The sequence below is a fragment of the Lichenostomus cassidix genome, unplaced genomic scaffold (genome assembly GCF_008360975.1).
Source record: "Lichenostomus cassidix isolate B80296 unplaced genomic scaffold, HeHo_3.0 HiC_scaffold_517, whole genome shotgun sequence".
Taxonomy (NCBI): domain Eukaryota; kingdom Metazoa; phylum Chordata; class Aves; order Passeriformes; family Meliphagidae; genus Lichenostomus; species Lichenostomus cassidix.
The window spans coordinates 11,549-25,003 of NW_028147412.1; the positions used below are offsets into that span (position 1 = coordinate 11,549).

The following is a 13,455-nucleotide window of genomic DNA, read 5'->3' on the forward strand; positions in this document are numbered from 1 at the left end:
CCCCAGGGCTCCCAGCTCCTGTTATCCACACAGAAATCACCAGCGGAGGAGGAAAGCAGCACATCCATCCTCTCTGCAGTCCCAATCAATGAGGAGAGTGGTTTCAGGTGGCCTGAAAAAGAAATGTTCCTGTGTGAAGAGGTTTTTAAACCTGTCAGGAGTGTGATCAATCCAAGTCTTGTTGGCTCGGGTCAGAAATCGATGAAAAATGGCTCCATGGCTCCGTGGGGGACTGCAGTGGTTGCCCAGGGAAGAGGAGAGAAATGCAAACAGCAGGGCTTTCCTAAAAGCACCTAAGATTTCCCACTTTCTGTGACCACATGGGACTTAGCAAAGCTTGACTTGTCCCAAGGTCAAGGAGGTGGAAAAACCAGCAGCTGGGAAGAGACCAGAAGCCATGGCAGTGCTTCATTAATTTCCCTCAAAGCTGGTGGGATTGAGGCAAAAAAGAGTAAACATTAGAAATGAGGCACCTCAGATTTTTATCTGCCTTCTGACTGCGGAGCACTTTTGTTTCAGGGCTTTGGGTGCTTTTTGTGCTCAGCTGGCTCTGGGAAAGGAGACTTTAGGGAAAACACCACCGTTTTCAAGGCATGGGATAAAATCTGGAGAATTGACCAAAGCTTTTGTAAGGCTGTGGCTGGAATGAGCTGAAGGTCAGTCGGAAAAGAGGTTATCAGAGGAGGGGGTGAATGTGATCGTTTTGCCCTCCTGGTAAGCCATAAAAGAGGGAGAGAGTTTGGATATCTGATCCCTCCAGCTCTGACCCGTCTCTAATGGAAATGCTGGCAGGAAGCTCACAACATTTATTATACAGCAACGAGCAGCTTTAATAAAATCAGTATCCGCACGACTTTATTACAGGCGTTGGGAAAGGGGCCTGAAATGGCTGTTTAAGCACCAAGGGTTGCACACTGGAGGGCTGCTGAAAGAGATTGTCTTCTTTATGAAGTGGTGCCTGGTTCATTACCCAGATTCCTTGTGAACTCTCCGTTCAAGCCCCAGGGAGGCCCCACACGCCTCCAGGATGTTTTCCATGCCCGCAGCCCCCAGCTCCAGCCTCATCCGCCGCCTCCTCCTCCTCTGTCGCTCTTCTGCAGAGAGGCTGGGAGGCCAGCCTGGACCTCTCCATCATCAGCCACAAGCTGAAGGCTTGCAGAGGGAGCTCATCCCTCTCCAGCAGTCCCAAATTGCTTCCAGCTCCCATCTCTGCTCTGGAGATGCCCTGGGCAGGCAGCAGCTGAGGGAGTTTCCTTTTGGGATGTGCTAAGATCCTGGTGCCTCAGGGTGCCCATTGCCATCAGCCACGTGCTGAAAACATCCCCTGGCCCCAGGATGAAGGCTTTTCCCATAAGTAAAAGGTTTTGCATCCCTAAATCTGGCCCTGCTTTACTTTGGTGTGTGCCATGGGTGATACCAGTCTGGAGGGAATTCTGCCCAGCATGTGTGGCTGCAGGCTGGGATGGATCTGGCTGGGAAACTTTTCCTTCTGGTTGCTGTTGGGTTTATAGCGCTGGCTCAGGCATTGCCTGGTCTCCCCACTTTAATCTTGGGGCTGCTCAGCTGCCTCCTGCCCCCTCAAGCTGCCATTCCAGGGGATGCTATGGGGCACAGGAGCACTGGCAGTGGTGGCTGTGTGATGCCAAACACACGTGAGAAGGTGGCTGATGGCCTCCCGGGATTCAGGTCTCATCCCTCAGGAACCCCGTTTGCCCTCACTTTGGGAAACCTCACGCCAGCTCCTTGCAGTGCAAACCAGGACTTTAAACTGCTTTTATTTAGCTAGGTATTTATTCAATCCCACAAAGTTTTCATACTTTTTTTTTTTCTCCTGGAGGGGAACTCCTTCCCGCGGCTGTGCCAGCCGGCAGCAGATCACAGCGGAGATCCCACCCGTGTGCATGTCCCCAGCAGACTGGAAGTGGCTTATTTTTCTTCCTTTGCAGTGAAAACAGGATTGAAAAATCCGTACAGCAAATATTCCCCGAGAGGCCATTTTTATTCCTGGTATGTCCATTTGCAATCATAGCTCAGCTGCTGGTTGTGCAATCCAGACCGCCCGGATGGAGCAGGTTTGGGTGTAACCCTTTGGGTGCCAGGGGTGAGCTCTGCCTGGGGGTCACCCTGAGGTGATCCTGCCGCTCTGCCCAGCCCTGAGAGGCACATCTGGGGTGCTGTGTCCAGGTCTGGGCTCCTCAGGACAGGAAGGACATGGAGCTCCTGGAGCAGGGCCAGTGGAGGGTGCGGAGATGAGGAAGGAACTGGAGAATTTCTCCGACAAGGAAAGGCTGAGAGAGTTGGGCCTGGTCAGTCTCAAGAAGAAATGACTGAGAAGGGACCTCATCCATGGATAGAAGTACCTGAAGGGAAGTTTCATAGCATGGACCAGGCTCTTCTTGGTGATGCTCAGCAATGGGAGAAGAGGCAATGGGCACAAACTGATGCCCATTGCCCATGCCCACTGATGAACGTGAGACAGAACTTCTTCCCTGAGCAGTGATCAAGAAATGGAGCAGATTGTCCAGAGAGGGTGTGGAGTCTCCCTGACAGGGGATGTCCCAGATCTGTCTAGACACAATCCTGAGTAACAGTGCTGGACAGGGAGGTGGGACTGGATAATCTCAGGTGTCCTAACCTTAATTGCTCTGTGATGGATCCATGCTGGAGAGGAGAGGGGGTGAAGCCCAAATCTGCCATCCCACTGAGGTGGGGAGGGGAAGGCAGCAGCCCTGCCAGTGTGCAGGGAGGCAGCAGTGGCCAGGAGGGATGGATGGGATCGCTCTTGAGCCACTTCAGGGCCATCTGGTTCCTCTCATCCACAGGAGCAGCCTGCAAAGCAAAACCCCCCTGATGTGAAGCAGCAGCAGTTTCAGGCCATGACCTCAGTTCTCATGCCTAGGGGACAATCTTGGTGAACCCCTTCCCCACTTCCCACCCTGCATCAGCCCCTTGGGCAAAGCTATCAGAGGCTGGTTGTAAATCCATCAAGCACCAGCCCATAATTAATTAATTTGCATGTTTTGACTCCTTCCCTTCATAGCTCCTGATTAAAAGCTTATTTAAGGGGTCACAGGCTTCTTCAGTTCCAGAGGGATTAAATCTGGGAACAACTGTAGGTCGTATGTGGCTAATTGCAACAAGGAAATGCTCCAAATTAAAGCTTCCTGCTAGGTCTTTCCAGTGGGAAAACGAAACAATTCCTTCAGATTTGCTGTAAAATCAGCATCATCTAGAAACACATGTATTTTCTCCATCGTGCTGCTTTGTCTGGAGAGCACAAGCAGCAGAATGTGCTCGGAAAAGACGTGCAAGCGTAACCAAAGCCGAAGAATCCAGCAGAAAACAAGCCAACGCTCTCTTGAGTTGGTTTTGAACCTCAGGCCCAGTAATTGCTTGTGAAAGCAGAAAGCCATCAACACCGAGCCGTGGCCCCGCGGTGTGGGATGGAGCCGCGTGGGAAAGGCGGCATTTGGGGAAGGCAGGGTTTGGGAAAGGCGGCATTTAAGCGGCTGCTGAAATTATTTTTCATTCCTCGGGTAGGAAGTTTAACCCATCCGTGCCTCGGGGAGAGCTGGCAAGGATAAGCACTGCTGGTTTTCTATTCGTCCAGATACTCTGCTTCCTGCAAAGGCAGAGCTCGCCTGCTTTTCTTCAAAGTTCATGTGTTAAAGTCCCGTTTGGGGGTTGCAGGCAGCTGGAGCAGCGCCAGCAGCTCTGCTCTCACACGGTGACAAGATGTGGTTTTCCTGCCTAGCATGAGATTTGGGTTGTGCTGCTCGTTCAGCGATGGGAAAGGCGCTGGCACTGCTCCGTGGTGTGAGCCCCTGTGAGCCCCCAGCAGAGCCCCCAGTCCCGGGGGATGCCTTTGCTTCCCAGGATTTGCTTTCCCAGCCCTGGAGGAGGTTTGCAGCCCGGGCAGTGCCTGAACCCCTGGGCCTTTGCAAGCATGAGGTTGTTGCGAGTTCAGTGCAGAGACTGAGGGATTTGTCCCTGTTGCCAGCCTGGAGGGGCAGCAATCCAGGCTGCCCGAGGGGAATGCCAATGCAGGAGCTCGGGACAGGCTTGGGACAGGCACTGTGCCCATCGCTGAGCCACATGCCACAAGCACCCTGCCCAAAATCACTGAATCCCGCACTGGTAAGGGTTGGGAGGGACCCTAAAGCCCTTCAATCTCATTCCACCCCCCGCCATGAGCAGGGACACCTTCCACAATCCCAGGTTGTTCCAAGCCCCATCCAGCCTGGTCTTGGACATTTCCAGGGATCCAGGGGCAGCCAGGGATTCTCCAGGCAGCCTGTTCCATATGTTTGCTCTGCCAGCTGCCCCCTGCCTTGCCCGCAGCCAGCTGGACGTTTGGATGGATGACCCCACTGCCAGGGGCTGCTGAATTTGCTAGGGACAGTGCCACTGTCTCCCCAGAGCCCGGGGACACCAGGGCATCCTCTGCCCAGCCGCATTCCTGCTGCCCATCCTGTCCGGCATCTCCTGGGGCTGCGGATGGATGGACACGGCGAGAGGGACGAGGGCGAGGGGCTGTGCCTGCTCCGTGTGTGACCGAATCCATCCATCGGGAGCAATTAGGGACACGGAGCCCTTCCGCAGCTTCCCCGGTGCCGCCTGTGAGTCGCGGCTGCTCCTGGGGAGAGGCGCTCGTGGAATTGCTAATGCTCCAGCCCGGAGGTGCAGCGTGCGGAGGGAGGGCTGCAGCTGCAGCATCAGGTACAGCAACAGCCCCTCGTTAATTATTGACTCTCTCCTCAATTACCAGCCCCGATAAGGCAGCACCCCCCTGACAGCCCAGGCAGCGCTCGGCGCTCTGTGCTTTCTGGGAAAGATAACTATTCCGCGGAAAAGTAACCGGCTCTGTGCGCCGGGATTGAACTGTCCTCGCAAAGGTCATCCGAGAGCCGTGGGCTGCTCGATTGGAAAATCAATCCCTCTTTTGTGCTTCTTGGTTTAAACTTGTGTTTGCTTTCTGAGCAAGGTCACAGCTCAGCTGACCAAGTTTGTAACTGCTGGACAGGCTGGGGTTCAGCCACGCCGCCTGTGCTGCTCCGAACCCTTCGCTGCCGGCTCCAGCACAGGAGAGGATGCTTTGGAGGGAGGCAAGAGCTGCTGCTCCCTGGGGATTGTGTAGGTGCCAGCGGGAGAAGGTAACATGACAAAATGCTTTGCTAACCCCAGTTTTTCCTTTCGGCACAAAGTGCTGGAGCTGCTGCTGCAGTGCAGGAGAACAGACAGGCAGAGCTCAAATAATGTTGTTTTACAGCTAACGAGGCTGTGCTAACGTGCTGGTGGTTTATCTTGTTATTTATAGGCTCAGGGTTAACTGTTTCCAAGTTAAATTTACTAGCAAGACGCTCTGGGAGGATGAGCTTCTTGCATATTTGTGGTACGGGGTTGAGTTAATTTGTAATTGAAATGTTTGGGGGTGGAATGGTGCTCTCCTTTCTGCTGGCTGGGGTGGATGGAGGAGCTGCTGGGTGCTCCCATTGCAGGGTGGAGTGAAAGAGGGGTTAAATGGGACTGTAAAGAGCCAGTGTTTGAGTCCAGGCTGGTTAAAAAGACAGTACATTGTCCCTGCAAACGGGCTGCCCCAGGGAATAAAACCACTTCGCTCTGTGCTGTTGCCTTCTCGCATATTTGGCTTCTCCGTTTCCATTTCTGTATGTATTTATTTCTGCCTTGAGAAAAACAGCATAATTCCAATCTGGATTAATCCTCCCCATAGCCTCTCTGTAGTAAAGGTAAAAATCAGCGATGCATGGGGAGAAGGAGAAATGTTCTTCAATTTTATTTAATGGAGAAAACTCAGCAAATACAGAACCCGACGGAGGGTCAGCCTAACAGGTTTTAGCAGGATGGAGACCCACCTAAAAGTCCTGCCCCAAACTGTGGGCTAGACTTAGTGTTGGAGTCTGCTGCTTCTGGTGGATGACTTCATATTTTAATCTCATTTTTCTTAGGGACAGGCATGGGAGAGCAGCTGTGGGGTCCAAGGAGGCACATTTTTGGCTCTGAGCCATCTTCTCCATGCCTGAGCTGCCCCGGGGGGACAGGAGAACATCAGCAAGCTGGTTGGGTACACTCAGCATCCTTTTACGAGGCGATTTTGAAGTAGATTGGTCAAAAGAGAGTAGTCACAGTATCAATTTGGGCTGCAGAGTTGGGACCCGGCCAGCTCATAAATGATCCAAATAGATGTAATTATCTAGATATTAAAAACCATCCTATTCACTGGCTTTCCCCCCCACCCTTCTAAATAAATGACCTAGAAGAGTGGAGCATAGCTGGTCAGGCTGTAATTGGCTGCAGTCGGAAAATTAAGGGAAAGAAACAACATTTGAGAAGGAGGTTGGTGTTTGTTTTGGCACGTGCTGGTTATTGGCAGGAGGAGACAGAAGGAATTGCCCTTTGTAGAAGGAGTGTGGTTGATTGGAGAGCACATCAGGAGCTTTCCAGGAGCTCACAAGGTGCTGGGTGGGCTTCAGCATGACCCTCTGTGACCCTGCAGGAGCTTTGTGGTGTTCTCCTTGGGCTGGGAGCTTCCTGACTTTCCATCAGGGCTCTACATCGACCCTAAACATGTCTACCTGGTTGACAAGTAATGGTTTCTTTAAAAGGTTTTGATCTTTCAGAGTATTTATTGTAGAATCATAGAATGGCTTGGGTTGGAGGGGATCTTGAAGATCATCTCATTCTGTGGACAGGGACAGCTTCCACTGTCCCAGGCTGCTCACAGCCCTGTCCAAGCTGGCCTTGGACACTTCCAGGGATCCAGGGGCAATATTCTGTGGTAACAATACAGAAGGATTGGGCTTCACTGTTCAGCTGATCTTTGGTAGAGCCCCTTCATGGGGAGCTCCAGGGCTGTGGTTGAGAGCTAAAGCCCTCACTGAGGCACAACTCTGCATGCAGAAATTGAGTTCAGGCTCTGGTGGTTTGGTCCATGAGATGGGTGTGAGCTGGGCTGGCTCAGCACAGGCTTTGCACTGCTTGCTCCTGCCCTGAGAATGTTGCATAGCTCAGGGATGCACTGGAGAATCAGGGATGGACTTCCAAGTGGCTGTGGGACCATCTCTGGCCAGGAACCAAACTAGATACTGTAAGGAAATCATAAACAAACAACCTTCTGTTCAAGCAACTCCCACTTCATCCTCTGCAGCAGAAATTAAAACCAGACCTCTCCCTTGGAGTGTTGTTGTCCTTCTCACACGAGCCAGGGATGTCCAACTGCCCCAACCTCCTTCACCCTTCCCTGCCTCCTCCCTGTGCCTTTCTAAAGGGCCTGGAGGAGAGAAGCTTCACCCAGGAACTTTCTTGGTTGTTCCCAGCCTTAATTTCTCATGCTCCAGGAGGGTCTCACCCATGTCCATGTGATGGGAAGGAGCTGGAAGGCAACAGAGCCCAGGAATGATATGTGGCAGATCTCCACCTGGAGTTCTTCCCTGAGCAGAAAGCAATTTGTTTGTGGTTTAGTGCAGTTTGGTGAAGGTTCTTTCTAACAGCACGGATGTGCTCTGAAGAAATGCCTGTCATTTGAACAAGAATCAACATAAATTCTGCATCTTTGGTTGTTATGGATAAAAAAAAAAAAGAGAAAAGACAAAGCAGTCATTTCTGTGTGTAGTTTATATCCCTGTTGTCAGGGATCTTACATCATATTGGATATCTCCAGCTTACAGGAGTCAGTGGAGAGTCCCTGTGCCATCAATCTGCAGTCACCCTAAATGTCTGTCTGTCCTCACTGGCAGCCAAACCCTCTGTAATGCAGGGGATGTTTTACCAGAACCAGCTCCCTGGGATGTGTCTGTGAAGCTCAAGTTGTTGCCTCTGGAAAAGGAGCTATTGATTTTAGCAGCTTCAAAGCCCTTGGACACCACTGGGCTGCAGAAGATGGGAAGTGGGAGGGAAGTTCACATGGTTGAGCCTTTTTTAAAATTAAATTAAAAGTATCCATTTGTTTTTTTTCAAGGGTGAAGCAACTCCTCAGCCCTTGTCAGAAGATGCTTAAGTGACAAGCCAGTTAGACCCTACCATGGAGAGGACAGAAGGTATGGAGGCTGCAGGATGTTTATTTGTTCATTTTTCCTTGAAAAAAACTCCAACCAAGCCATGGAGTAATTTCCTTACTAGAAATACTGTAAAATAACCTGTGTTTTGTAGATGTGAGGCCAAGAGATAAAAAATGCATTGTTCATGTTTTAGTCAGACTTCCTAAAAACCACAGCAGATCAGGTCCCAGCTCTAGATCAGCACAAATTTGTCCTGCAGATCCTTGCTCCCACCCTCCAGCTGTGCTCCTGTGACCCCAGACATGTCTTCTCTTTCTCTTTCCTCTGACTTCCATGGGCTGCTTCCCACCAGAGCATCACCTGCATCTCAGTGATGCTCTGTGGTGAGAGAATCCCAAATAAATCCCAAATTGTCCTGGTCCTCTCCAGCTGCTGCACCAGGATGGAGACAAGGGGATCAGCCATGGGCCCTGGTTCCTCCTCCACCTCCTCCACCTCCTCCTCCTCCTCCTCCTCCTCCTTTTCCTCAGTGAGCACAACTTGTTTGCTCAGAGGTGCAGAACAGCCCAAACCGCTGTGATTTCAGGGACTTGCTGCATAAAGAAAATGATCAGTGATGCAGAAGTTTAACTGTTTAGCCCTCAGCTGGAGGTGGAGAGCTGCTGTTTTCCTTTGCTGGCTGGGTGGGCAAACACACTGACGCCCATTTAGTGGTGATTTAGCTCAATTAGGAGCTGTGCTGGAGCCTGATCTGGTCACCTTGGGCTGCACGTGTTCCGCATGGCTGCGGCTGGGAACGGCAGCCCTGCCTGGCGCTGTCTGGGTTCAGCCTCTGCCTGCATCTGTCATCTTCAAGGAATAATTTGTGACCTGGTGGCTGCAGGTGAAGCGAGGCAATGATTTTCCTGCTTGGTGTGCGCTGTTTACGCCGCTGAAAAGTTAAAATCAAACCAAAAGCCTTGAAAAATGTCATTGTCACAGGTTGATCACACATTCTGTTATTGAGCTGGATTTATTATCCATCAGGCAGCTCTCTATACCTACGCAGCTCTGCCTGCAAAACCTGCTGTTTGCTTAATTGCCAATTAGAGCCATGATTTCAGCAAAATTTTGGCTTCCTCAGTGCAACAATTACCTGCTGCACCTCTGGGAAAGCAGATCAGAGCTTGGCACGTGTCGCTGTGTCTCTCCACAGCTTCACTGTGAGCTTTCACCATGATGAGCTGCAGCCCCTGACTGCCCAAAACTGAGATGAAAAGAGGAAAAAAGTCTCCTCCCTGATCAAAACAACTTAAAAAAAGAATTTTTTTTTTTTGTGTTGTTTCAGCAGATGGCCAGCCACCCAAACCCAATGGGGAGAGGGAGCAGCCCCGCAGCCTCCCCTACTCCCTGGAGACACCCTACGGCTTCCACTTGGACCTGGACTTCCTGAAGTACGTGGATGACATCGAGAAAGGCAACACCATCAGGAGGGTGCACATCCACCGCCGAGCCAAGCAGCCCAAATTCAGCACCCTGCCCCGAAACTTCAGCCTGCCTGAGAACAGCTCCCGCGGCTGCTCCGCCCCTCCCAGCAAGAGCTGGACGGCGAGCTGCTCCTTCCCACAGCGAAAAGCATCCCTGGGGGAGGATTCCCCCCGAGCCCCCCTGCCTTCTGAGGGGGCAGATGAGCTGAGCTACCGGAGGAAAGCGCTGCTGGCCGAGACGCGGCGGCAGGTGGAGCTGGGCTGGCCGCAGGATGCTCTGCGGTCGAGGCCGCAGCTGCTGCGAGCCTCCAGCATGCCCGACGCACTGCCTCCTGGCCAGACCCCCCCGGGGGCACCCTCGCCCCTCAGGACCCCTCCCCAGCACTGCCATGACCAGGGTGGCTCCCAAAGCACCTTCCCCCCCAGCTCGGACGGCGCAGCGTTATCGCTGCCGCGGGAGATGAGCTTGGAGCAGGACGGCTCCTCACGGCATCCCAGCGGTGTCATCCCGGGGCTGAGCCCCGTGCAGCCCCCCTGGCAGAGCCAGCAGCTGCAGGTGGTGATGGAGAGTGGAGGTGAGGAGGGCGATGCTGCCGGCGGCAGCTTTGACATGGCTGGGGGTGAAGCAGCACCAGCAGCAGCCCTGCAGCTAACGGAGGAGAACGTGAGCCCTGCGGAAAGGGGGCTGAGCGTGAGCGAGATGGAGCTGAATGTGCTGAAGGAAGCTGAGGAAAGGAATGTCCGGGCTGGAAGGGATAAGGAGAGTGGTGTTCCACAGGCTCCTGATACCGGAGAGCCCAACGGGGTCGCAGCACTGAAGCAGCAGATCGCTGACCTGGAGGAGCAGCTGGGCAAGAAGAAAGAGGAGCTCGAGCAGGTCAGGGCAGTGCTGGAGCAGCAGGATCATGAGATCAAGGAGAAGGAGAAGAGCATTAAGCTGCTGGCCAGCTCCAAAGCTCAGCTGGAGGAGCAGCTGTGCCAGGAGAAGTCCAAAGAGGCTGAGCTGCGGCAGGGCGGTGGGGCCCTGCAGTGCCTAGATGCTGCGGTCAACACTGACCTCTCGCAGGTGACAGGGGTCAGGCAGGCCCAGGACAAAGGCATCAATGTCAACATCCCACTCTCCACCAGATCCATCGGCTGCGGCGCCCACAGGGCAGACAGTGGGAACGCACGGGAGCTGGGTGCTTGGAGAGAGCAGGAACTGGCAGGTGCTCGTGCAGAGGGACATTTGGGTGAAGCCAGCATGGAGGCTGGACTTCCTGCCCCGTGCTTCACCCAGCTGCAGATCCACGAGCACGCCGGCGATGACAACCACAACCACCAGAACAGCCTCGGCTCCAAGGCAGCTGAAAGCAAGGCAGGCTTTGGAGAAGATGAACCCCGGGAAGGGCTGGAAGAGGAAGGTGCTCCTGGCCATGAGGATCTGCCAGCTGTTGACCCCATTGGCCAATATGTAAAAAAGATCCAGGAGCTGCTGCAGGAGCAGTGGCTGTGTTTGGAGCACGGCTACCCCGAGCTGGCCAGCGCTATCAAGCAGCCAGCCTCCAAGCTCAGCTCCATCCAGAACCAATTAGTTAATTCCCTAAACTCCCTGCTCTCTGCCTACTCCTCGCAAGGGCCTGTGGATAAGGAGAATTCCAACACACACTATCAACAGTTGGGTAAATAATATTGCATAGGCTTTGATGTGTCTGGGCCAAATATTTTCCCATTTATTCTGGTGTGCAGCAGGGGGGATGTGGTGGAACAGTTGTTGGCAGTCAGGTCAGGAATAGTCTCTCCTGAGCATGATGAGAAAGGCAAATCTCTGCACATCGCAAGTTATGGATCTGAGATGAAAAAAAGCAAACAAAATGATGTAGGAGCTCATAAAGCTGCGGCTCATTTATACGCAGGATCAGCTTCCCAAAGCTGTCTCACTGGTGGCTGTTCCATTAAATAAATACTCTTTTTATTTGGATTGGACATCTCAGTTTGCAAAGATATGGGGCTGGTGCTCATCTGGGATAAATCAGCATGGAGTTCTCCAGAACCCAAACCAGTTAAACTAACTGAGCAACCAGGCTGGTAAAAGACCTGTCCCCACTCACAGACCTTCATCTGAAATAATTTTAGCTTGTATGGAGATGAGAATCCAATGCCTGTTCACTGGGGGAGGGAGGGGGCTTACAAATAGATAAGTGACCTATTCCTTATAAGCTATACATATTCAAAGTCCAATGGAAAATCTCATCCATGTAGTATTATAGGAGATTTATAGAGAAAATTTCCAATCCATTCGTACTGGGGAAAAAAAAAGAACCAAAACAGTGTTACAGAAGTAAAATGTACTTATATTAATAAGACAAATATATAATTGCTAGTCACTTCCTTTATATTCCCTGTCACCTGGAGATGCTTATGGTTGTGATTTGTAGCTTGTTGCTAGAGGTTGGGAATAATTACTGCTAATTATGGCACATCTGCTTAATTAATCTATTATTTTGTATTTTGGTAGAAAACTCTCCAACCACAAGTCTTAAATCCATCATGAAAAAGAAAGGTTATGGTTTCCATGCAGGAGGCAATGGGACCAAAAAGAATCTCCAGTTTGTTGGGGTAAATGGTGGGTAAGCATCCGTTCAGAAGATAAAAACTGCCTTTTAACGTGGAATATCCTCTGTATCGCTGGAGAAGTCATTCTTTCTCCTCCTCTTTTCCCCTCCAAACCTCCTGATTAAAAGGCCAGTTGAAATGGAGCCTCTTTTCTCCCTTCTTTAATCCAGCACTGATAACCTGTGAGTAACCCTGCAGAACAGATGTTGGTGTGTTTGGAGCAGCTGGGGACACGCTGGGGACTCACACTCTCTGCGCACCTATCTCGTGGGGCTTCACCCAAAACCCACCTGGGGGAGGTGGGGAGATTCCTTGGGAAGATTCCCTGGGAAGATTCCCTCTGACTCTGGTGGGTTTTGGAGGAGGCCAGCATTGCCTGGGGAGCACACTGCCACTAACCTCACCCCACGCTCCAGCAAAGCCAGCAGAAGTTGGTTCAGGGCCTGGGAAAAGACTGCTTTGGTAAATAAGGAATGACCTTGGGGTGAAGGAGATTTCAGGTTGTGCTCCAACAGCCCATTCCAGGTGTGTCTGATATCTAACACTCCTTGGCCTGTGAGCTAAGCACAGGCAGCATCTCCTGCTGAGGTGACTGTGTGCTGGCATGAGGAGTGCAGGACACGTGTCCCTGTCCCTGGGCTGGGCAAACAGCTGTGTGTGCCAGTCTGGGTGCTGCTTGCTGCTCATCCTGCTCCTCTGACTTCCCACTTGCTGGGTTCAGCAGGTGTTCCTCTCTCCAGCTGAGCAGAGCTGCTTTGCCAAATGGGCACAACTGTGGGGAGTGGAGGAGTCTTGATTACTTTGAGGAAAGTTTTGGGATCCTTCAGAACGAAACATCCTGTTTTGTGGAAGATGTTATTAATGCTTTTAGGCAACCAGAGGAGATTGTCTATCAGGGCTGCTCGAATGGTGGATCCAGGCTGTGCAAACACAGCTTTTGTCTCGCTGAGGTTGCCAACGCCGCCAGTCCCTCCTTGCCACAGGGTCCCTGCTGCTGGCAGCTCCCTGTCACCGTGCCAGCAGCTCCAGCAGGCAGGCAGCTCTCAGCCCCTGCCTGGGCTCTGTGTGATGGACATCCCTCCAAACCCTGAAGTAACCTTGCCTGCTGCTCATTAACTGCTTCTGTCACACTCCTGCTGCTTGAGGAGCCGAACAAAGACTAACCCCGACTTTGGCTGTGGCTCAGACCTTTTAACTTGCTGCTTGTCTCTCTGGGCTTCACCCAAGGCCCATTGGAGCCAATGAGCCTTGGTCAGGCCCCTGGCCATGGCTGGGGAAGGAGGGAGTAACATGTGGTGTCCTCAAATAGCTACGAGACGACGTCAAGCGAAGACACGAGCTGTGAGGACAGCGACACCGAGACCGAGGACAGAGCCAGC

At 52.3% G+C, this 13,455-nt stretch overlaps 1 protein-coding gene across 1 annotated transcript; it reads left to right on the plus strand.

Annotated features, from left to right (window-relative positions):
- Positions 1-4,795: 4,795 nt before the first annotated feature.
- Positions 4,796-13,449, plus strand: LOC146423230 (KN motif and ankyrin repeat domain-containing protein 4-like; the record flags this gene model as incomplete). The annotated part of the gene is made up of 5 exons (XM_085045019.1): positions 4,796-5,153; positions 7,976-8,054; positions 9,346-11,142; positions 11,979-12,090; positions 13,386-13,449. Coding segments are annotated over exons 2-5 (1,989 nt in total), but the record flags the coding sequence as incomplete, so codon positions are not given.
- Positions 13,450-13,455: the final 6 nt, after the last annotated feature.